The 24,716-nt window shown below is 44.4% G+C and overlaps 1 protein-coding gene across 1 annotated transcript in view; it reads left to right on the top strand.

The window, feature by feature from the left end:
* Positions 1-14,696, top strand: part of LOC142574791 (uncharacterized) — a 36,809-nt gene extending 22,113 nt beyond the window's left edge. The window contains exons 4-7 of the mRNA XM_075683804.1: positions 9,495-9,586; positions 11,007-11,165; positions 13,493-13,562; positions 14,602-14,696. Of these exons, the coding sequence (XP_075539919.1) occupies positions 9,495-9,586; positions 11,007-11,165; positions 13,493-13,562; positions 14,602-14,696 (416 nt within the window). The remainder of the gene's footprint in view (positions 1-9,494; positions 9,587-11,006; positions 11,166-13,492; positions 13,563-14,601) is intronic.
* Positions 14,697-24,716: the final 10,020 nt, after the last annotated feature.

Here is a 24,716-nt window from a genome sequence, read left to right as displayed (position 1 = left end):
GGCAGCTCTCGACGAGCAGCGGCGAGAACTCGCTCGTGAAAGGGCTTGCCGTCGGCGCGCAGATCCAGCTCTTAGAGCCGCCCGAGCCCAGGCAATCCGACAGCAACGAGAACAAGATGCCGAGCTGAGGGAGCGGGAAGGCGAAGCAATCCGGCACCGTTACTTCTGGGTTCGCTAACCGAGACGAATGTCAGGTTCCCGCAGAAAAATCGTTGCTTACCCCCATCTTCCAGTAGGGGGAGTGTTCGTAATTTTTTGTACAGTGAAACTGTATATGGCAAGCTTTTGAAAAACTTGCGTGCGTCTATCGAGCCGTGTGGAACGCGCCGGCGCCTTTAGCGCTTATTGTCCGGCGTTATCGGTGCTCAGGCGAGCCGGGTGTATCGGAGTAAAACGTAATACTGTATGCACCAGTAGTGGTACTTCATTCTATCCTGAAGTAGTCATTTCCCTGACGATGTTATCAGTTGTGCTTTGGCCACGCTATGGGCAGCACGCGTATCGTTCGCTACGAAGGCGTTTAATGTACCCTCAAGCACCGGCAATGAGAACAGGAGCGCGAATGTGCCGATGGTTTGGGCCCTTCGAGTAGCTGCTCCCTCACGGGCGAAGAACAGCGTGCCCGTCTAGATCGTCGGCGACAGCAACAACGAAAATATGTGCGGCGATGGTGGGCCAACATGACCGACGACGAGCGGGCCGCGAACGCCAAATGAATGTGGTGTGTCCGCCAGGGCCAAGAGTGCCGTGAAGCCGAGAACGCCCGCCACTGACGTGGCTACAATGCAGCCGAACGATTCCCGGGAGCCTACCGAGGCTCAACATCGGGCATGTCGTGCCTCGCTTCCAATTTATGTGCATGTGGCGTTTGACGCACGGCAACGGACAGTTCGTCATTAAGGGGCCCACATGCACAGCTTCGCTGGTCATCCACTTTCAGAATGGAATGGCACTGAGTTCTTACAGCGAAGCTGTTAAGGGCGACTTACCTCAGGATCGTGTCGTTGTGCCGACACTAAACGCAAGCCTTCGCCTCCGGCGTCCGCGTCAGGCGTTTCGTCTCCAGTTTCTCGCGAATGCTCTGTAGCTCTCAATCTAATGTAGGTAACTTTGAAAAAATAATACTGAAATTGGCCACTAAGACGTCTTATCATTGTGCCGAGTTTCATTTACTTGTCATAATTAGCTCACATTGAATTTGTAAACCTTACAGAATTCAAGTCTGATCTCAATACATGGCCGCCTACGGAGGGCCTATGGATATAGAAAACGGCTGCAACTCTAGTTATATCGAAACTGTCCGGAAACAAATTAGATGGCAGTTAGTAGCTAAGACGGTTATAACATTATGCCGAGTTTCGTATACTTTTCTTAATTACGTAGTCAACATTGAAATTGTAAGTATTGTGGAATTCCTGCCTGCCATGCGGCGGTGTACTTGCACATGTCACTACTTCATAAGATAATAACTTACTCCACCATCAAAAGATGTATTCGTTGTCTGTATCCTTCAATAATAACAATATTAATGCCTATATGTATGCATAGTTGCGTCAATTGAAATAAAACACACCACAGTTTCGCTGCTAGTCCTTCACAGAGTGCAAGAGCTTATGATACTTTCAGCCTGAACAAACAATTACAAAATCTTACATATCGTCAACGTCTTCTGTGGCTGAGACATAATAGTCACCCCCCTTGCGTACGCATACTCCTCTAACTCTTTGCCAACTAAGGCCGAGTCCGTTAGACGCGTAGCCCGTGCTCTCGCATCTGCTTGGACGCTAGTCTCCACTCAGCCGCATCCGCAGGAATGAAACGCGCGTGAAACGGTCAACATTATCACGCTATTTCACTCGGGTCCAGTCGCATAGCTACAAGTTGTTATGAAAAGGGAGAGGGTGTCAATTGATCCCATTCTTCTTTTGTGGCATCTTTCCCAGAACACGATCTCTAGTAGTTTCCTCGTAGCAGTTAGCTTGAGTAGACACTGTGCGACACTGTGCGACACTGTACCGCTTTAGCCTGTTTCACGTGCATGCGATTCTGGACACGAAATAGTGCGGTGACCGTCGTGTGAGCAACCTGCTCTCCCAAAATGAGTTTTTCGAGCGGCGCGCGGCGCTGCTATCGCGACAGAAATATTTGGAAGAATTCGCGAACGGCGAGAGCGGCAACAAATGGCGGAGCTCCACTGAGCAGTGACGTCAAAGTCACGTGACAGTGGGCACATGGTCGAGCACTTGGTCCTAGCAGGCGCTATTTGTAGCAGACGACGTCCGTTGCCAGTTTTCAATGTCTCCTGCAATTTTCAACGAGCTGCTCATCACTCAAGTTGTGCAGTGTCCACTTGTTTGGCATGCTAAAATGAAGGATTTGTGCAACACAGAGGATGATTCTTTGGGAATAAATTACGGACTCAAGCTGAAGGTACTCGTCGTCGCAGGTGATGCATACTTCAATAAAAGTCAGCGTCGCTCGAATCAGCCATGTCCGTTGGTGCCTAAGAAGTGCCGCTTCTTTCCATGTGTTGTTTTCAAGCTTTATTTTATGGATTTAAATTTTCCGCACGTGCTGTTTCTTTCTTTTTGCTTTCTTTTTCGATGTTGACCGCATATCATCATCATCATCAGCCTAGTTACGCCCACTGCAGGGCAAAGGCCCCTCCCATACTTCTCCAACTACCCCGGTCATGTACTAATTGTGGCCATGTTGTCCCTGCAAACGTCTTAATTTCATCCGCCCACCTGACTTTCTGCCGCGCCCTGCTACGCTTCCCTTCCCTTGGAATCCAGTCAGTAACCCTTAATGACCATCGGTTATCTTCCCTCCTCATTACATGTACTGCCCATGCCCATTTCTTTTTCTTGGTTTCAACTAAGATATCGTTTACCCGCGTTTGTTGCCTCACCCAATCTGTTCTTTTCTTATCCCTTAACGTTACACTCATCATTCTTCTTTCCATAGCTCGTTGCGTCGTGCTCAATTTCAGCAGAACCCTTTTCGTAAGCCTCCAGGTTTCTGCCCCATATGTGAGTACTGGTAACACACTGCTGTTATACACTTTCCTTTTGAGGGATAGTGGCAACCTGCTGTTCATGATTTGAGAATGCCTGCCAAACGCACCCCAGCCCGTTCTTATTCTTCTGGTTATTTCAGTCTCATGATCCGGATCCGTGGTCACTACATGGCCTAAGTAGATGTATTCCCTTACCACTTCCAGTGCTTCGCTACCTATCGTAAACTGTTGTTCTCTTCCGAGACTGTTAAACAACACTTTAGTTTTCTGCAGATTAATTTTCAGACCCACCCTTCTGCGTTGCTGCATATAGGTCCCGACAAACGGGATGGGACCAAGGGGCACTCCATACATATCGTTCGCAGTGCATGTAGGCCTTTTTTTTTCTTCTTCCTTACAACTCTCAGCTAGCTTCCGAGGCGGAGGAGCTAAGCACCCCCCGCCTATCTACAACCGACCCCGCGAACATTCTCCTGTTCCCGTACTGCGCCGCATCGATAAAAACAGCGGAGTCTATCATCCCTAACTTTCTTCATGATGGCTCGCGCACGGCTTTTACGTCTACCCTCGTTATACTGTGGATGTACGTTTCGCGGGAAGGGCCTCACCAGGTAGGTCGACCCCGTTTTCCGTGTCAGTGTTATGCGCTGCTCCTCCATTATCCTAGGAGACATGCCAACCTCGTCAAGAGTTCACCTGACAGCTTTGGTTGACGATAGCCGAACCACCTGGGAAGTGCATCCTGAGGTGATCTAGCCTATCAGAGCTCGTGGCAATAGACAAGCCTAGCACCCTCTTGATGCCCTTACGCATGAGGGTATTTAACTTGGTCTTTTCCGTTTTGGTCCATCCTAGAACTGACGCCACATAGTTAATACGGCTCATGAGAAACGCATGGTACATCCGAAGGAGGTTGTCTTCACCTAACCACTTCGTTCGGTTCGACACCCCAGCGATTAACCGCAGCATATTCTCCGTCTTGGCTGTAACATGGGGTAATTTTCCTGGCATTACAGCCCCTCGTGTCTATGAGCAGGCCTAGCATCTTAACTGAGTCGACTCTAGGAATTTTCTGCCCTTTATTCGCACTTAATACCACGGGTATCTCGTGGATTAATGCCAAATCAAAGGTCCGAGCGCAAATCAAGGCGGTGAATCACTCCGAGGTTGCTCCGGGCGTGGATCAAGGCATGGTAATGTAGCATCATGGCGGGCGATCACAAAGAGCTGGTAATCTGGCAGTGAAACTGCGCTAGTTTTCAAAGCCGCAAGGCTGCACTACGTCACTTTTTGGCGAATGAGGTGGAAAAACTGCAGATTTTGTTATTACAGGAGACAATGCAAGATCTCATACTTAGAGGCAGAACAAGAAGTCGACTAGTGCGGACGCGTTGACATCGGCTCCGGCTTTCATGAATGCTCTCGAGTGGTTCTCCCTGCGGAACCGGGTGATTTATGCCTTAATTGATGAGCCAATTCAAGAGGACTCTGCCGATACCGGATTTTCGTCGGTTGAGCGTAAACAAGCATGATCTTTTGCTTTTTATGGTGAATTCTCATTCTCACTGCAAGTAGGTATTACCGTTCTCATTGCAAGTAGGTAGTATGTCGCTAAGCATATCTGCAATAATATTGTAAAACTATTTTTGTCGCACAGATATATCTGTTCAGAGGCAAGAAAAAATGAGGTCGTTTGTCGCAAAACTAATCAGGCTTTCTTTAAAACGCATTTCTAACTTTTCAATGGCACTTGCTCCTATGTGTGTGTCTCCAGAGAGCATACTTATAATCTTGACTTTGCCATCAGAGACATTACAAGTAAATACCATGTCAGGATTTCAGCCTACAGCCCGCGAGAATTGTCATATTGATGTGACATACTTTACTTTGAATGTTTTGGTAACATTTACTCAAATGGTACGCCCAATATACCCACATTCTACTTTGTCGTCTAAATTTCATGGCAATGCATTCTGATTCATTGGACTGCGCTCCTCTGCACCACGTGTAGTCGTGCTGGTCTGGCTCTTTGACATCCTTGTGTCACTGCAGCCGCCTTCTTGCGTTATATAAAGTGATTTCCTGAAAAATATTGTGTACAGAAGTCAACATGAGGACCTAATGCAAAACATCAAGACAGCCAAAAATTTGGTCACTGCACTAAAAGGAAGTCCCAGCTCTTAGTTTTCCTAATTAAATGCATGTAAAACATCTAAATGACTGCAATAGTCAACTGCTAAGGTAACTTAAATTTTCGGATTTAAAGAAAAAAGAAATAACCGACAGTTCATCCGCGTTCAGCCCCAATGTTACAATACCCCTATAACAAATAGAATATTGGTCCTTGTCAGACGTCATGATTGCCATTAGTCTGGTGTCTCACAAACACCACTTGCGACACATCCTATGCTCGTGTCCAGTGTGCCCCCGCACTATCTCTGGTTGTGCCACTGCTCGAACCATAATTTTAAGATCATATTTGCAAACATAATACTCAGTAGCGATGAAGATATGGCCCTCCAGTTCAATGGATATTACTGGATGTGCCGGTATGAATGAGCCACAAGGCTTCTTATGGCAAGGTTACCCACATTTCAAGACTAACGAGAAACAGTTCACTGCGGCGTGCATCTAAGCTTACTAAAAGGCATGAACTTATTTTCATTTAGGAGGTACGCAACGGAATCCATTTTTGACAGACTCGACTATTGCTGCAGCTTGAAATCTAGTATTCTACATTCTTGAAACGCATTTAAATGTTGCCGTCGCACCACAGTTATTAGCTTATTAGACCAACTCTTCGTTTTGTGAATTACAGATGACTGGTAACGCAGAATTAATGTAACGTTTTATTTTGATACGTTATTTCTCCACTAAAAATATTAAAGCAATAATAACATTTTTATCTGCCATGCAGTAGCAAAATGCACAGATTACGCTTGTAACCCCCACTGGTAGGGTGATTTAACTGTTCATGTGACGTAAACCTGAAGCGCCAACTCATTCAGCAAATGCACAGGCATGTCCAAAACAGTAAGAGTATGCTAAACGCGGAGTTTGTGCACATAAGCACCAGTTCACATTCGCAACGTGCTCGAAAACCGCAACACGAAACATAAAATCAGACATATAATCACACCATTTCAATACATGAGCAAAAACAGCTCAGCCTTTTTCAGCCTAAAATATCAATTCATCATGCGTTTTCACTGAGTTGAAGATTACGCGCCCAACTGACCTCACGCAGTATGCAGCTGAAGAATGCCTGCGTCAAAGTTTCTAAATATCACTGGCGCTGCACGTAATTTCAGTCGTCGTAGATAACCAATGGGCGAAAGACGCCGTCAAGCGCGCCGCTTATCATAAGAAAACCATGCCGCCAGTAAAATGACGCCTTCTGTTATGTGAATCCTCATTTCAACAGCTTTGCGTACACTGCAGACTGCCAAAGCGTATCAATTCAAACGCGCAAAATGCACGCTAAGCATGCTCCGCATAGGCTCGCAATCACGGGCTAGTAAACAAACCACTTTATGCGTCCCCTCGCCTCAGGTCTTATTGAACATACGATGGTTCTGGCAGCGTTTCCGATTTTCAAAGCTCTTACGGATAGCGGCAAGTGATAAAATCACATGCAGTTATCGCGATGACTGGTATTTTCGATTGACATCGAGAGACGCAGCGCGCTTGCCTAGTCCGTCGTCAATCGCGTCCGCTAAACGCCGCGAGGACTTCCTGGCGATAGCATATGTCATACACGCCGAGTGTGCACGTAAGTTAGAATTCACTTACCGTGGAGGATTTGTTATGTCCAACGAATGACGAACGACTGTCCTGTATTCGCGGCGGCGCGAGATGGTTGACACACGATTTCCCTTGGATGGCCTCCATCCACGCCCCGCTGGACGGGTCACCTTTCTCTGGTGCTGTAATGTTGCGCGCTGTGCGCGCGCGGTGGGGCGAGTGACAAAGTAGATCGCTGGCTCCGCTTCCCTTTGCACTGTCGCTGCTTGTTCTCTCAGAAGCAAAACGGTGTGCTCTTTGCTCAGCGTGCGTGAGTGATACATCGCCATGTTAAAGGCCAGCCTCTTAGAGCTGAAGCATGAGCTTACGCTTCGTTTTCTTCTCTATTGCGCAAGAGTAGAAGGGGTATTCTACCCTCTTTCAGAAGGGCAGAGTGAAAAGAACACTCTCTCCTTGCTCACGAAGTGACAATGCATTTCACTCCACTGGACATTTTGCGAGAGTAAAACAATTATTTGAAGAATAAATCGGCCCCTTAACTCCTGCGATACTCTCCCTAGCTTTAAGAGTGAAGACCATGTAACGCTTACTCGCAGAAGCACAATATAAAGGCCTAATACCGTCGCCGTCACCGTCATATTACTACCGTCATGCTGCTGCTGTTCTTGAACACACACTCACATGACAAACGTAATTGCTGACCTTAAGAAAAGCAGGTCGTTCCATCTATTAACGCTTTTCGGAAGCTCAAGAACAGCGACATTTAAGACTTGCATAGGTGCGTAAGCGCTATAGTCGAAAAGCAAGATTACATTAGTAAGATCTTGATGAGGGCTAGTTGGTTCATACTTAGAACTGAGGTGAAACAGCGCGAAAAAGACAAGGACACAAGGAAACAAATGCCACACACAAGCGCTGACTGCCAAATGGAAGTTTATTTGAAATTCACCGGACATTTATACCTTTTTCAGCACAGGCATGCGCACATCAGTCGTAAAAACATCTGCAAATCAATAACATTTTAATCGTTCTTCCAAAAATGTGATTTCTTTTTCCAACCAGGCAAGAGAGGGAGTGCTTATACATTTATCTCCTTCCTTTCTTATATGAAAGGCCTCTACTATTTCCGTTTCCTTCTTACCCTGTCCTTTCCCTATGAATTTTGTCTTTTCAAATATGGGGGTGCATTGGCACCTGTTGCAGTGTCCAGCTAAATGACTCCCATAGCCATTCTTTAGGTTAGTGCTGTGCTGACGAGCTCTTTCATTGAAGCACTGTCCCGTTTGACCTATATAAGATTTTCCACAGCTGAGCGGTATTTGATAGAGGACGTTGCGCCTGCACTCAGTGAAACGAGTTTTATGATTTGTGGTGCACAGGTGCCTTTCGCGCTTGTTCATGCGATTACGTATAGAGGACAACTTACACGAGGCACTGAAAACCAAATTAATATTGTGTCTATTGGAAACCTTCTTCAGATTGTGTGACAACTTCTGTAGGTATGGCACCACGTGCGCTTGTCTTTTGTCTTTGTTTTCTTTTTGCGAAGCATCGGAACTTCTTTTCTCTTTCTGCAAGATGGCTTCGCATACTGAAGTGATCGCAGAACTTGGAAAGCCTGCGTTCTGTAGTCGCGATATCTGATTTAAAAAACTTTGATTTCACTCATGCTTACATGACTTACTAAGTGCTGCCTTAATGCACGTTGTGTATGTGTCAGTATGCGAAGCCATTTTGCAGAAAGAGAAAAGAAGTTCCGATGATTCCCGAAAAGAAAACAAAGACAAAAGACAAGCGCACGTGGTGCCATACCTACACAAGTTGTCACACAATCTGAGAAGGTTTCCAATAGACACAATATTAATTTGGTTTTCAGTGCCCCATGTAAGTTGTCCTCGATATGTAATCGCATGAACAAGCGCGAAAAGCACCTGTGCATCACAAATCATAAAACTCGTTTCACTGAGTGCAGGCGCAACGTCATCTATCAAATACCGCGCAGCTGTGGAAAATCTTATATAGGTCAAACGGGACAGTGCTTCAATGAAAGAGCTCGTCAGCGCAGCACTAACCTAAAGAATGGCTATGGGAGTCATTTAGCTGGACACTGCAACAGGTGCCAATGCACCCCCATATTGGAAAAGACAAAACTCATAGGGAAAGGAAAGGGTAAGAAGGAAAGGGAAATAGTAGAGGCCTTTCATATAAGAAAGGAAGGAGATAAATGTATAAGCACTCCCTTTCTTGCCTTGTCGGAAAAAGAAATCACATTTTTGGAAAAAAGATTAAAATGTTGTTGATTTGCAGATGTTTTTACGACTGATGTGCGCACGCCTACGCTGAAAAAGGTATAAATTTCCGGTGAATTTCAAATAAACTTCCAGTTGGCAGTCAGCACTTGTCTGTGGTAATTGTTTCCTTGTGTCTTCGTCTTTTTCGCGCTGTTTCACCTCAGTTCTAAGCAAGATTACATAACATATTCATGAAACTTTGTACACTAACCTATCTAGCCGTTTTGTTATTGCGATAACGTCCAGAAGCAAGAAGCAGCAAAACCGAACTTGGTGGCTGAACGGTTTCATCGCCGGTTAGATTAATGCAGGTAGCTAATACAACTTATTAAAACCCAGCCACGGTATGCCGTATTTTTGCGCTATAGCCTCTTCATCTTTATTTATTCTGTTTCTTCTTTCCGTTCTTTCTTTCTTTCTCTCTTTCTTTTTTTTTGCAGCTGAAGATGCTTGTGAAGCTGTAAATCATGGAGCGTCCGCGATACTGGTTTCTAATCATGGTGGACGCCAGCTCGACGGGGTGCCTGCAACGGTAATTCTGAACAGTGTCTTTTTTATGAAAAGTTTGCGGCTTTTTTTTTCTGTTTCTTCATTAAACCCTGTATGATCTGGCAACATCTTTTACGAACCGCATCTGACAGCGGTAACACGGTCTAACGTGTCCCACGCTAGGCCGTGTTGCGAGTCGACCCATACTTAAAGACATGGGGCCACACACACAACCGGAAAGACGACAAAATTGAGCGCCCCACCTCGGGGACGACGCCTAGGACTGCATACTACATAAACGGATACCTCTTCAATGATTCCAGGCTTCTGCACAGGGGCGGTGACCGATTCTACGCCTACACCATGTGGCCTAAGCTGCAACATTTCATCACAACAGCACGCGGAACTTGCAGCTGTCATGGAGGCTGCCACGCCACCACGCCCAGTCCACACGAACGAAACCTGCTTATTCGAGCAAATAGCCAGGGTGCATGCAGTGCACTCGCGGCCAGAAACATTTACAGCCAACGAAGCACCGCTGCGTGTCGGAAGTTTTCACAAAGAATAGCTAAGACACTTGGCAAGATAAAAACAATAATAATGAAAAGCAGCCACTGTAAGTGTTGCTGCAAGTACTCCGTATGGCACTCAAATCACTTGCGGCGTAAGATTTCCCGCGAGCTGTCCCGTCAAAAGAAAGAAATGCTTAGGCAGCGGGTCACAATGAAGGAATCTGTGGCAATCAATGTCAAACCGCCCTATTGACGATGGATTAGGTCCAGGTTATGTTGTGTTCACGTTATAGCGTTGCCGTCAAGGACCGAAAATTTCCTGGATATAAGTTTTCTGTTACAAAGGAATGCGAGCAGGCTAGTTGGCATAAATCCACAGCTGGGTGTACTGCAACGGTGAATAAAAGATGAAACAAAGAAAGCGATTGGGACGGACACAAGTGCTAACCTTCAACTAAGATTGTGGCGCAATCTGTTCGTTGTATACGTGCACAGCTATCACTATAAGCAAAAGACCAAGTAAAGGAAGAAAGTACATATGAAAAATGGTCGTAGAAACGATACATTTCTTAACTAACCTTAGTTGTAATTTAGCGCTTGTTCCCATGCCTTCTTTCTTCGTCCCGTATTTCCGTGTGCGTGACGCATGCTGCACCTCTTTAAGAGCCTTGCGGCCTCCTCAGCCTATGTTGCCAAAGCAATTTCTTATAGAATCAAGAGCTGAAGCCCAATTCATTCATTGATGCGAAGACGATGCTTCCGTTCAATGCGGCTTTGAAAGAAAGAAAGAACGGGTCAAAACTAGAAGGCAGTATTCCGACAACCAAATAAAACATATATTTCATAAAAGATGGCTCGCAAACTTGTCTTGTAGCACCGTTTTATTTCAAATCATGTGCTAACTAGCTCACCTAGTGGTGTTATTAATTTGGGCGCCGACTTCGTTCTCAGATCGAGGTCCTCGCCTCCATTGTTCGCGCCGTCCGAGGCCGCTGCGAAGTATACATGGACGGTGGAGTACGCAGGGGCACCGATGTCGTCAAGGCACTGGCGTTGGGCGCTCGTGCAGTCTTCATCGGCAGACCTGTAATCTGGGGTCTCGCTTATGACGTACGTATTCGTTCTTCCGGTCATTTTTTTTTCCTGTGGGGTGCGTTGCAAATTTTGTAAATGCCGCCGCTCTCGTGGCTAAAATAATACCCTTCGAATGCTCTTAAATAACCTGCACATTCCGTCAGCGCGAAATGCAATGCAAGTGCTGGATGCTCTCAATTCTGCACTTGCAACTCTTAAGTAAGCATCATGGCTCACCCGCATCATTATATTCGCACTCAAGTCAGAGCGGCCTGGGTTTAGCTTAAAAATATACTGCCACGCACTGCAACGTACTGCTGACGCCCGCCGGATCCTTGGTCTTCCCAGGTAACTTCAACGTGTATCACTAGTTATGAACAACCAAGATTGACGGCAGCCTAACGTATCGACGGAGCACTTGTTTTGACTTTACTGGTTTCCAAGCACTTTGTTGCGTGCACAGACAGTGTTCCTTCTATGCCGTTTTCCTTTCTGTTCCCCCTTTCCCTTCCCCCAGTGTAGGGTAGCAAACCGGACGCTCCTCTGGTTCCTCTCTTTGCTATCTCTCCCTGATCCGTTGAGGCTGCGCTCGCCCACACCCGCCTGCACTGAGCTCGCAGTCAGCGAAGGCTAGTGGTCATAATCCCAACGCGCACGCGTCGCTAACGCCAGCGCGGAGGGGGGGAGGGGGGAGTCTACATTCTCGCGACGCAGTGGGCTCGGGGAGCAGAGAGCGTGACTGTCAGAAAGTTGCAGCAAATTAGATGAGTAGATATCTTTCGCTATTTGTGAAGATACTTCGCACTAAACAGATACTACACTTCGAATTATAATATTACTTTGTTGTAAATTAAATGGTGCATACATCGTGAGCCTGTTTGTAGCCGCTTCAGGGCGAAAAATTCTCAGAGGACTCTCCAACTACACAGTACAGACTTCCGTCATTCACTCGGCGAAATCTGTAGACAGCTGGAGTGGTAAACTTAGGAGACCATGGGTAATTCACATGTTGCAGTTCATGCTGCCAGCTCTCATGATTATAAATTATATCAGCGGCGTTCAGTATTTCACCAAAGTTGTAGGCCATATTTTGTCAATTCAGTAAATTGTTTTGTTTTTCTCTGTGTACATATGCGTAGCATATTTAATACGAAAAGAGATCCTTAGCCATGGGGTAGCTATCAATACGTAAAAAATAAAATCATGCAGTGCTAACAAAAAATAAAGTTAATCTTAACTCTTCATGCGATCTTACAGGAACTGGAAAAGTATCTTGGCGGCAAAATAGGCAACCATAAACCATTTTTAATTCTATTTAAGCAAAAGAACGTAGATCTCTTACTACAAGACACAATCAGCAAAATCCAGGTGTATAAATCATAATAATATGTTTTATTATGTAAGATAATACAGCCGTAAGGTGGACTAGGCACTAAAGGCACAATAAAGAAGCAGTCACACATGCATAAAAGCAAACATTGTATGCTTCTGGAGAAAAATATTTTCTAATTACGTAAGTTTTGTTATATATTCCCCACTAGAGTTGAAAAAATGTAGTTTTGCCCCTCCAATCATTGTACTTTATTTTCGTTTTCCAACAGGCATTATTTCCATTAAGAATTTTCCTATTTGAAAGAGGTGGAGCTTTCAAGAGTGTAACCAATACATTGTTTAAATAATAACTCGGGTTTAGGATGATTTTATTTACCACCAGCGCAAGATAGGGAATGCGTAAAGCCAGGAGAAGCTTTATTTAATTGTTTTGAAGTGGAGGTCCAGATCAACCGCGCGGCTATCCAGTTTTCTTATCTTTTTAGCTAAGTTCGTTCTGCTATAAGAATATCAGTGAATATAATTTCGGCTTATAAGTATTTAGCGTGAGTTGAATATATCAAAATGTTAATAACTCAAACTGATCAGGGAGATGTTTGTTTTTGGTTTAGTATAAAACGAAGCCTGAATATAGTAATTCTACTAGTGCGCTCCCAGCTGATCACTTCCAATTCTCAACACCGGGTACCTAGTTTTGTAAGGAGACTTGAACGCAACCTATTTAGCTTTTAGGTAGTTTACCGAGGGCTCACTCACTACAAAATAACTTAGTTACACAATTTCAGTAATGCTTAATATAGCGTATGCTTCATTCAGCCGCCAGACGCAAGCGTACGATTGCTGTATCCATCATCTGCGTACGCAGTTCCATTAGTTGATGAAATACAGATCGTGAATTTATTTGTTGCAACATGGGAAACATCTAAATATTGCGGAAACCAGTCTGTGCGTTAGAACATTCCCCTCGTCATTTTATTACGCTTGAAATGTCTAAAAAATCTATTTTCACTGTTCATTTTGCTTCTCAACAGGGTGAAAATGGAGTCAAGAAAGTGTTGAACATCTACAGGACAGAACTTGAGCGAGCACTGGCATTAATGGGCAAGTGGTCCTTGCTTTCTTATGTTAAATATTTTAAGTTCTAGCTGATATTGATTTCTAATGCATTCTATGCGAATAAAGTTGCGGAGGGGAGGGGGAAGTGGGAATGTTCTTGTCGGCCAATACTTACGATGTATCACCTCGTGAATATCCAATTTTGGACATATTCGGGCAGATATCATACGCTAGCGCTTTTCGAAGCTGATTCTTTCATGAAAGCGCGTAGAACGTTGTGACTTTAATTTTAACATTCCCTTGCGCGATGCAAATTCATGCTCGGTCAACCGACCCAGCATATTGCATTAATCACTGCCGGTGTTTAAGACATGATGACGCATAGCAAGTTTATACCTTAAGTTGGCGCTTAAGTTAGTTCGGGGTATGTGTAGAAAATGCCCTTCAATACCGTAGCTCTCACGCTAATGAAGCAGATGTCATAGCAGATGTGAGACAGCAGGTAGCTTAATAGCGAAAAGGCAGTGATGTGCCCAACTTGCCTTTGCTGTGCTGCTGCGATCTCAAGTGAGGAGGACTACGAAAGAGTATAAAGGAATGGTAGGTTGGGGTGGCATGAATATTTGATTTTAGTCTTCTTAAAGTGCTTGCTGCTCAAATCGTCAGGGCTCAGCCAGGCGCCTGTTCGGCTGTAGGCAGGCCACCCTAAACCCCCTCTCCCCGCCCACCAGCTATTTTTTCTAAGATTCCCCTAACTAAAAACATATTAACTAAATCAAGAAAGAAAAGCGAAACAAATAAGCATATGCACCTAGTGTCTGCCTTGTAATCACTTGAGTAAGATGAGCCCGCGCGAAATACATATAGTACACAAAGAACCTGGCGCAGTGCATTCGATCTGTGTCATTTTTAGGCGACAAATGCCATCTCTATCGGCTCTCTTTCAAGCGAAATATCCGCGAGAAATCAAAGCGAAAAATCCGTGGGGTGCATGATCTGTTTCACGTGTCTGGTTCTCCGCGTGTGTCTTTACCATCACGAACAGTCAACAGTGACTGCTCTTCAACTTGATCTCCACTTTCAGGATGTGCTTCTCTCGGCGACATCAAACCAGGCATGGTGCTCCACCAAGACAGTCTCAGGAATCGAGTGGATACAGAACCTCCGTTTCTTCAGTAATACCCGACTGCTGGGAAACTTCCTAGTACATCTTGACGGCCAATTTTGCACACTTAGGCGTCGCGGACCTTTCATCAGAAGCCTTTGGTTGGTCAACCATAACATCTGTTATGTCAAAACTATATGTGGCAGCTTATGACGCGGTAGACTTTTTTATCTTCAGAAAGTGCTAAATTTTTCTAGAGGCTTATGATAAGCCCGATTCTGTAAGAGTAGGGGATATTGTCATCCTTTTCTACCGCACCTTCGATTATTCCCTGGCGGTCAACAACTCTACGAGTAAATAACGCATTCACGTCCACTGTAAGATATTCTTTTACTGTACAACAGCAATGGCGAAGTGCTCCGCGCGTGCTCTGGGACCGTGGCGCTTCATTGCTGAGCTCGAACTAGTGGCTTCGACTTTGACAGTGGCGGCCGCATTGACAGAATGCAAAAAAAAAAGCCCTCGTCTACCGTGCGTTGGATGCACGTTACAGAAAGTCAGGTGATCAAAGTTAATACAGAGTTAACGGCACTATGGCGGGCCGCTTAATCAGATTGTGAATTCGGCACCCGAAACCCCAGAATATTGTCGCAGAAGCGGCTTTTCTCGAGGTCTCCCACAGACTTTCGTTTCACCGAAACTACATCACTGACCGACATGGTTCAACCACGAACCGCACCACGGAGGCTCAAAATAAAATACCCTTGGACAGCACACGTACCGGGTGTTTCAGCGAGCACTTTAACTTTTTTTTTACTTTCCTGTGGCAGAGAGCGCAATTCTAGTCCATGAGCTGGTCTACTTTAAGAGGCGGACATTACTGGTAAAAAAAGAAATTGAAATGCAGAATGGACAAATAACAGAACCTGACTAATTATGTTTTAAACTAATTACATTATGTCACATATCGGAATTTACAAATTCTAGCCGGATAGTTCGCAACGCGGATCCACTTGCGACGAATTCCGAGGATGGCACCAGTGTCTAGAGAGTAATTCCCGAACCTTGCGAAGAAATACATCGGCGTTCCAGTTAGTTTAGTGCGTCAATGTACAAAGCGCTGCTTTGTTAAAAAAAGTAAGTAGAAAAACAGTGCATTTTTACCCCAAGTCTGACAGCGCCTGTCTCTTAAACGGTGGCGTCCACACAATTATGTTCAAGTTGGTATGCCTTGCAGCCTCCCTTGCTAGAAATTGTAAATAGCAACATCTGTCATAACGTAATCATTAAAAGCTTAATTAGCGAATTCTTGTCAAATATTTGAGCATGCATTTCAATTCTGTTAATGCAAATCATGTCCGCCTCTTCGAGCAGGCTAGCTCATGGATTAGAACTGCGCTATCTGCCGCAGCCAATTTAAAACAAAAAAAAATCGTAAGTGTTGGCTAAAACACCCTGTATAGCGAGTCGGCATGCAACTATAGCAGTCCTTTTTATACCCCTGTAGATAAAGCGAATTGATTTCAGGGCATCTTTCTGTCCTTTTAAAGCGAATAGCTTAACGTAGCGCTATCGCCCGTTTGCGCACGCGAACAGGCGCATTCGTCGCTGTTCGTACACTAGCGCTTCAGAGAGAGACACAGGTGCTGTCTAGCGGGAGCTTTGTTGTGGCGTCTCCACGTTTCGGTACTGTTGGTGCGACACTTCTCTCTCTCTCTCTCTTTTTCTCTCTCTCTCTCTCTCTCTCTCTCTCTATATATATATATATATATATATATATATATATATATATATATATATATATATATATATATATATATATATATATATATATATATATATATATATATATAGTTGAAGACAAACCCTAATGCCTTCCCTTTTCGTTATCGTATGTAATTTCTTCCTATCTTTGCCCCAATTGTAGCTCAATGAAGTTCTCTCTCAATAAAAAAGCTTGCAAAGAACACTCTAAAGTCCTCTAAATGCGTGCAGTTAATGCAATACCCGGCTGTGATTTGTGCCACTCTTTCTTGCATTAAATGGCGTTAGACGCCGTTGTGCATTACCACTACGGTGCGAGCTCGGTTGCGAAACGGACTAGGTGCACAGCTTATTATTTTCTTTAGTATGGTAATGTAGTTAGAATTAATCAGTTTAGATAGGACACAGTGTCTATGCCTTTTCACTCGAGCCATGCAGCACCATTTGTGTGGGTTGTTTTCTATAAATAAACCTCAGTTGCAAATTCAAAATTTGTTCTGTCTGCTTCTCTACTACTCATCTTGTCCCGGTTTATGTGTCGAATACTCGTATAAGGCCTTTTTTTTAATCTGAAGGTTTGTTTATTTACTATAGCATCACAACCTGCGGCAGGTCCAAGCATGGAGCTTACAAAGGCGCTTCAAACAAGTGTAAACACAAGCAAATGTAAATCTAACAGTTTCTTGTGCGTGCGGAAACAAATTCCAATAATTATAATTTCCTAGAAACTATGAATACCTAATGTTGCTTGATAGCGTGAAATACCTTTCAATGAACGTAGATATTGGTGTCGAGTATGTCGAGTAGGTTAGCGCATCATAAACATCAGAAAAATGTATAATCAATTCGTTGTTATTGAACAATGATGCAAACTCTAACTGAATTGCCTTTGGATATCTGCAAACACCTGTGTTGCGTTCTTGCGCATAATCTAGCATGGAGAGTGATATGGTGACCGTTTCCCCGAAAAATTCTGAATGCTTTCTTGTAATGATAATTTTCCTAAAGGGAACTGTCCATATGGCTCGTGTAAACTGTAGTATGGCTACTTTACTGCTCGTTCACAAATACAGTCCCATAGAAATGTTCAGAGTCACTTAATGCTCTGCACTGCAACCACATTCCTGGAGTCGATGCGGCCATTTCAATATCACCACCAGCAAAAGCTCATTAATAATACACTTCTCGCTGACCTTGGGTACTGTAAGGTGCCAAGACCCTTCCCATTCCTTCAACCCCTGATTAGAAGAGAACCTTCAAGCGCCATTAAATTTTGGTCATTCTAAATTTAGTTTAACACATTTATTGCATGCTCTGAATCAAAGAACACGCACAGCTTCCCAATGAGGTTTGTCAAGTTCTCTAAATCTAGACTACACTCGACTCAAGTAGTCTCTGCAAGACGGTGAAATATGAGAACTTCGAATATTTTATGTCTAGCATACATGGAGAGATTAAAACTATTCGCTTCAAATCACACACAGAAAAAATGTTTTTCACATTGTTCAAAATGTTGTGAAAACAACGAAAGATGTGGACCCGCTACATGACGACATCCTGGTACTTAGAAAAAACACCCACCTATCTGAATTGCAGTCACGTTACTAAAGCAATCTAAGCATAATATTCCAAGTTCTACTACAGGTAAAATCATAAGTGTTTCAGCATAACTGCGACACATTTTAGAAATGCTATTTTCATTAGGTCATTTGCTTTTGATCCACTATCTTCCCTTCTACAACTGTGTTCACTCTGTCTGAAGGGTATAGTCAAGGTCAAGAGAGGAGGGAAATGTGAAATCAATATGTTTAAACAACACAAAATTCGAAATTGGCGCCCCCACCTACGTGACAATGTCTAACGCTGTTGGAGCAGGAAGGATACAGAGATGTCGCTTATTACACTAGCGGCAGCTTATACATTTTCTTTAAACTGTGATAGCACACTTCGTTTCCTTGTGCTCAGATAGTAGTACAGTAGCAAGTAGTCACGATCATTATACTGCACACTTTCCAATAAGCGCAAATGTGCACTAAATAATTCTCAGAAAGTGTTCTTGTAAGAAAGCCTTTCTCGCAGGCTTACGTACCAGGCTTGTACGTAACGAATTGCATGTAATTAATCAGTTGTAATGAATTACACTTTTTGGTAGTTTTGTAATTTAACGATTACTTTGCTAACTCGGTAATGATGAGTGCAATTTAATTATCTTTTGAGTAACCAATTCAATGTAACCAGTTACTTTATTGACGAGACAAGCTTTAACTGGTGGCGCAGCTTTTAGAACCCGAATTTAACGAAAACTACACTAGCACACGCCCGAGATCATCCCACGCAGCAGTCCCGCAATTGCGCACATTCGAACAGCCAGATCAGGGGGCTCAGTATTTGTTACCTCATCGAAGCGGTGCTGGCATGTCTCTATCATGAAAATGCTGGCCCCTTATCATGATAATGCCACGAAATTTTATAATGGGGAATAATGAGCGATTCATTGGTCCATCCGGAAGCGTCTTCTCCAAGAATCAGTGACAATGAAACGCTGCGATTCATATAACACTGAAATATAACACTCAAATAGTTCTGCGGAAACCCGCAAGGTGGAGGCAAGTAATTAGTCAAGGGAAAGTGAGACATCCACCCAATGGTAGCAATTGCTACAAAGGAAACCATTACGGGTTCCTGGAAAGGAAAGCCTCGCAGCTGAATAAAATTCCTCCTGGTCCGGGACTCGAAACCGAGACCAACACCCGGAACCCAGGACCAAGAGGAATTTTTCTTCAACTGCGAGGCTTTCCTTTCGAGGAATCCGTTGGGTTTCCTTTGTAGCAATTGCTACCATTGGGTGGATGTTTCATTTTCTCTTAATTAACGAGAATCTTGTTTGCAAAATCTGCATACGTCACGACACCATCCCACCTCCCGGCAGGCACATCGAGCGTACTGGTCAACCTCTCTGTGTTTCCCTTTCTCATTCTCCATCGTGCGAGTTGTTCGCGTAGTGGCGGACGTCTTCACAGCAAGAAACTAGAGAAGATGACCGACTAAATTTTTTGAAAGCAATCGTTAGTGCAGATAAACAACGTATGAAGTGCTGCAGAAGGCGCACTGAAAGTGTCAGGCTAGCTCGTTCTGCTTATTTTGTCTGTGAAATGGTAAAAAATGGTAAGGGAGAAAATAAAGTAGGAATAATGGATTACATTTAAATGATTCCTCAATCATACTCGTGAGGTATCAACTGGTAAGTGTATTTAATAACACTTTTGAATGAACTAATTGTAATTGTAATCGGTTACATTTGTTTTTTAACGTATACAATTGCGGGTGCAGGTAACAAGGCTACGTATAAGGAACGAACTGATGGCGGAAAGCACTGGCACTGACTCACCGCAGCAGATTTATTTGGAGATATGGAATTGATAAACACTTGCAGGCTGATGCCACACAGCTTAAACAGTAAAGTGGATAGACATAAAACAATAAATAAAGCGGATATATTTGAGCACACAGAATCCTAACGTACGTGTGTCAAAACAACAATGTGAGGAGGCAAGATCGGCTCTTCTGACTGCCTTCGACAAAAAACGTGAAAATTCAATGAATAAGTTGAACTACACTTAGGCGAAGTTTTGTTAAGCGATTCATTTAATGCTATGAAACTAGCTGTCATGCGTACAATTATCTTTATTGTCATAGTATGAAACGTTTACACTCATGCAGTCTCTTAGCTTATACACAGGTCACAATTTGTTGCCCCAAAATGTTTATGTGTATGCACTACAAGGTTCACGAGCTACGACTAATACAAAAAGGAGTTCATATACGAATGCGCATTGTGAGACGTCCACAAAGTGATGTCGCGAAGATGAAGGTGATGACTGACGTTCGCCAACGAAAGGATGGTGTGGAGAGATGCCTGCAGAGAAGAGTACGATGCGAAGGACAGAGGTAAGGTTGACTATTATACGACCTAATGAGAAATGGCGCGTGGCCACGTGGCCACGTGACGTGACACCTGCGTCAATCGTCTCAAACATCTACTTGCTTCGGCACGAGAAAAGTACACGTGCGACTGTGGCCTAACGGTTAGAGGAGCTGACTGTCGTGCTTGGAGACCGAGAGCGAATACTACTAATGGCCACGCAATTCTTTTACTTTCTGTATGTGAGCTATTCGGCGAAGCCACAGCAGCTGCAACCATGGTGAGAAAAGTGTGGGGAGGCTTAGGTACAATTACTTCGCTTTAAATGCAGCGTTTAAACGAATGTGGCCTTAACGCATGGCATCTAGTGTCGCATCATAATAATGCGATGCGCGAATGCATAGCGCGAATCAACATTCGCTTGAGTCCGCCCAAGATGTACTAACCTCTAAATCTTAAACATTTAAAGGTAACCCGCTAAATCTTTTATTGAAAGAAAGCATGCTGATCAGTAGTGATCGAACAAGCGATGTCTCTCAAACGGACGTTTCGATAAGAGGACTTGCCTTCATTAGGACATCAGAGATAAAAACAAGCTGCCTAAATAAAGCTCAACTTAAAGATCGAAAACAGGGCGAGTTGCAGTAGGTTCCTGCTGTTGAGCGTGACAAGTTCCCTTATGGGAACGTTGGCTCCAAAAAGACCAACCACTTTTGATAACTTCAATTCTACATTTTCGTTTAAGCACCCCTATTGTTCAGTAAAGCACACTTCATTCCATTATATTCGGAGACGAACCTCGACCCTAGATTTCCCTTTAAATATATGTGTTGTTTGAAAAAGCATACTGCATATTATAATACTCTGTGACGCATCTCCAAACGGAGAAGCAAAGTTCTGATGCATTTTACTTCCCGCAACAGACGCCTTCTGAGTCACCCGAATACCCCACATGAGCTCTCTTACGATTCCAGGATTATTCGCAGTTTATATGGCTCTGAATTTGTAACAGCACCAAGAAAAGATACCAGAGTGAAGAGGTTCCCGCAATTTTCCCGTTTTTCTACTAAATAGTTAATTGAAAGCACACGCGGCGAGACCTCTCGTGTGCAAGGTTCACAAACTCTTTCTGCTGAGCCACAATCATCTCCTGTTGTTGGGACGTTATGGCCTATAGCAATTAACCACATCAAAGCGAATGAAAAAAAGCAGATTACTGCGTTGCGGCAGCACCCAGAGATGACTATATGTAGTCTTGTCCCGAATGCCACGTAATATACACTCAACTTTTCATCTGGCCACGTGTCTTCCAACAGCACCCTAATCCACGCGTGCCCATTGGCCTCGCCCTGTTCGGGTTCACAAACGTCAGATGCCCCTCCAAGCGAGGTTTCTGATACTGAAGCTATGTCTCGCGAGGGCCGCGCAAAAAGTCCGGCATGGTCCCCTATCGGTAGATGCTAAGCCCGCTTACTCACCATATTGAGGCTTGTCCAGCACATACAGAGAAACTTGTGACGCATTTCTGACGCCACCATCTTTTTGGTCCTCGCATTGGATGGTATTATTCAGCACTGCTAGGGGCGTTCGCGCCTTAGCCGAGTATGCCTATAGCTCTTATTGCCTTCATGAGAGTCATTGGGCCGAAGAGCCGGCTATGAGATCAACTCTATTAGGGTCCGGCTCTTTTAAATTTGATAGTCTTACAGCTGTAGCAGCTTGCATTCGGGACTTTTCACAATCAAGCACTGTAGCCAACCACTACGCATTGATGAGGAAAAATTTTGGTGGCATTACCCAGACTCTGACGGCTTTATAGACGAACGATGCCCGATGTGAAGACGGACTTTAGCGTCTCCATTTTCTTTAAGTTGATGTAAATGGTCATGTTTCCGGAACGCGTTATGTGGCATTCATTTTATAATGTGGTCAACATCAACCGGCACGTTTACGATTTGGCCTTATTGGCAAATTACGTACCGAGTATCAGGCGTCTTACGCGCCTAAAGAAAATGTTTGGTGACCCAAGATGTTCACTCACCTCCTTGAGGCATGGCGAATGAGAAGGTGTTGTAGAATACCTGAAACCGTTGGATTTAGGGGGGGCGGGACTTTCTTCTTTGCGACGTCCCCCTTGCAAATACAGGAGACGACAAACTTGGTGGCATCCTCAGAAGGGAACTCTCCTACATCTTGTATAAATCTGCTGCGTACCATAGACGGTCGTAGACACTATGCACAGCACCAAACTCGTCTATGAAGTGCTTTTCGGCCAGTGTGAAGGGTTGGGGGTCTTTGTTATGGCCTGTCTTTCATTCTGGTCTTGTCACATCCGTCGCAGTATGGCGTCATGGATTGCAGCAAAGCGTTGTTGATCTGCTTTCTTCCTGTGTTGGACGACCAGATCGCGGTTTGAGGCGACGCGATCGCTCTCTCGTCTTCGCCTCTCACACGCGTCTCCATGCTGAGCGGAGCATTTACCAGAAGCTGCCACGGGAAAACGCTGTTTCCTCTCTTCGACCTATAGAAGCGTTAACCCTTTCCTAAATCGCATGCGTTTCAGTATTGAAACAGAAGCTCTGTAAGCAGTTCTGTATATAAGAATGAGCCAGGCCATTTGGAGAGAATGGTGCTGCACTGTGATTTGGCCGTTGCGCGGGTGTGCCTGTACTTGACTTCCAATGAACTGCGGTACAAATGTATGAGCTTCTTTTTCAGATAGCCATGCCAGTGATGAAACGGAGGCAATGTGCGTTGTTTATATGTGTAATCGTGTCTGTGGTGCCGACTATGTCCCCATCGAGTGGATCCCCGCCAGCGGCGACGGTTCCCCCCTCACTTACGCGGCTGCCTTCGTACGCGCTAGAAACAGGGATGCACTGGGTAATGTAGTATACCGTTCCTATTGCCCATTCCTAATGCAGGCCAAAGTGCGGACCTTTCTTGTCAAAGTACATATCATTGCAATAGCTACTATAAGGACACTACAGCCGCATTTCTGCCATAGTCGCGATCGCCGTATTTGCGAATGAAATAGTGCGAAGGTGAGCCGACGATGGTGGCTCAATCTTGCTCGCGTAATGGAGGAAAGTGGGATGGAAGCGCGCTGTTTTCCTTCGTACGCAAGGCGCCGAGGGGAGGGGAGGAAGGAGGTTGCATATGGCGCGGCCGCGCGAGGCCTGTCTCGAAATCAACCTGCGATAAAGGCAGAGCGCGCCGAGTGCTCACAGCTTCGTCTGCGTGCTGTTCTCACCGGTTACTTAGCGTTGAAGCGAGAAGCAGCACAAATGTTCAATTAGCTCGCTGCTGTTACCGCGCTTCATCACTACAGCGTTTTGACAGTGAGTGTGCGCGGTCATCGAGTGAGATGTTTTCGTGTATACTGCCGCTAAATCTATACTCTCTTTACTTCGTATAGCTGTCTCCTAATTTGCAATCTCAATCTATGCTTCACATCTAGGGTGAAACTGCGACTTTGTTTTTACTCATATGACTGTAAGCAATGTCATATAGAGTGAAACGTACTGCACTCTTATTTGGTCGTTGCGAGTGTGCGCGTGTTCTTCGGTTCTACATGTGTGACTTCAACTGAACTTTGGTGCGATCGTACAGACGCCCTTTTCGGGCTTTAATTTGAAACTTTCATTGACATCTACAAGAGCGCGCGTTCTCCCTTCCTTCAGTAAACTGTTTCCGTGTGACGCCACTTATGTACCAAACTTCTCAAATAGCTGGCTTGCACGAGTGAAGCTAGGGTGTTATCTGGGATTTCTAGGCGTGCTTCTATGATCTAATGGGTAGATCTACTGTGCTGAGGAAACCGGGTTAGAAACCAACAATCTCAGACATCTTTTTTATGGGGAAACTATTTATGGCTAAGATCCCGAAATATCTTCCTGAGGTAACGTCGACAGAACACTATCATCGTCTATGCCTCATACCCCCAAATGCAATCGCTCATACCGCCGTAAGCCAGAGGCTACAAGCATTCAGCAAACGCTGAACAGTGCATACGTTCTTTGGAAACACGCATACAACATACAGAAGAGCATGCGTTCCAATAAAGGAGAAGCTGAAAACAAGCATCTGAAGCCCATAAGTGATGGTAAGACTATGAGCGAAACAAGAGCAAGGTGAAAGCGGGAGCCAACATATCGACAAGCTGACTTGTCTATTTCAAGGCGACGTATCCTTTCCTCGGCACAGTATATATATATATATATATATATATATATATATATATATATATATATATATATATATATATATATATATATATATATATATATATATATATATATATATATAGGTAGGGTTCTTGTAAAGGGGAGACGAGGTAAGGCGGGTGAGTACGGCAACGAGTCCAGGTGTGTTAACGGCGAAGGTGTAGAATTGAGAATAAAGGGGT

Source organism: Dermacentor variabilis, chromosome 3 (genome assembly GCF_050947875.1).
Source record: "Dermacentor variabilis isolate Ectoservices chromosome 3, ASM5094787v1, whole genome shotgun sequence".
Taxonomy (NCBI): Eukaryota; Metazoa; Arthropoda; class Arachnida; order Ixodida; family Ixodidae; genus Dermacentor; species Dermacentor variabilis.
Note: the sequence above shows the minus strand (reverse complement) of the source record. Positions and strands in the feature narration are given on the sequence as shown.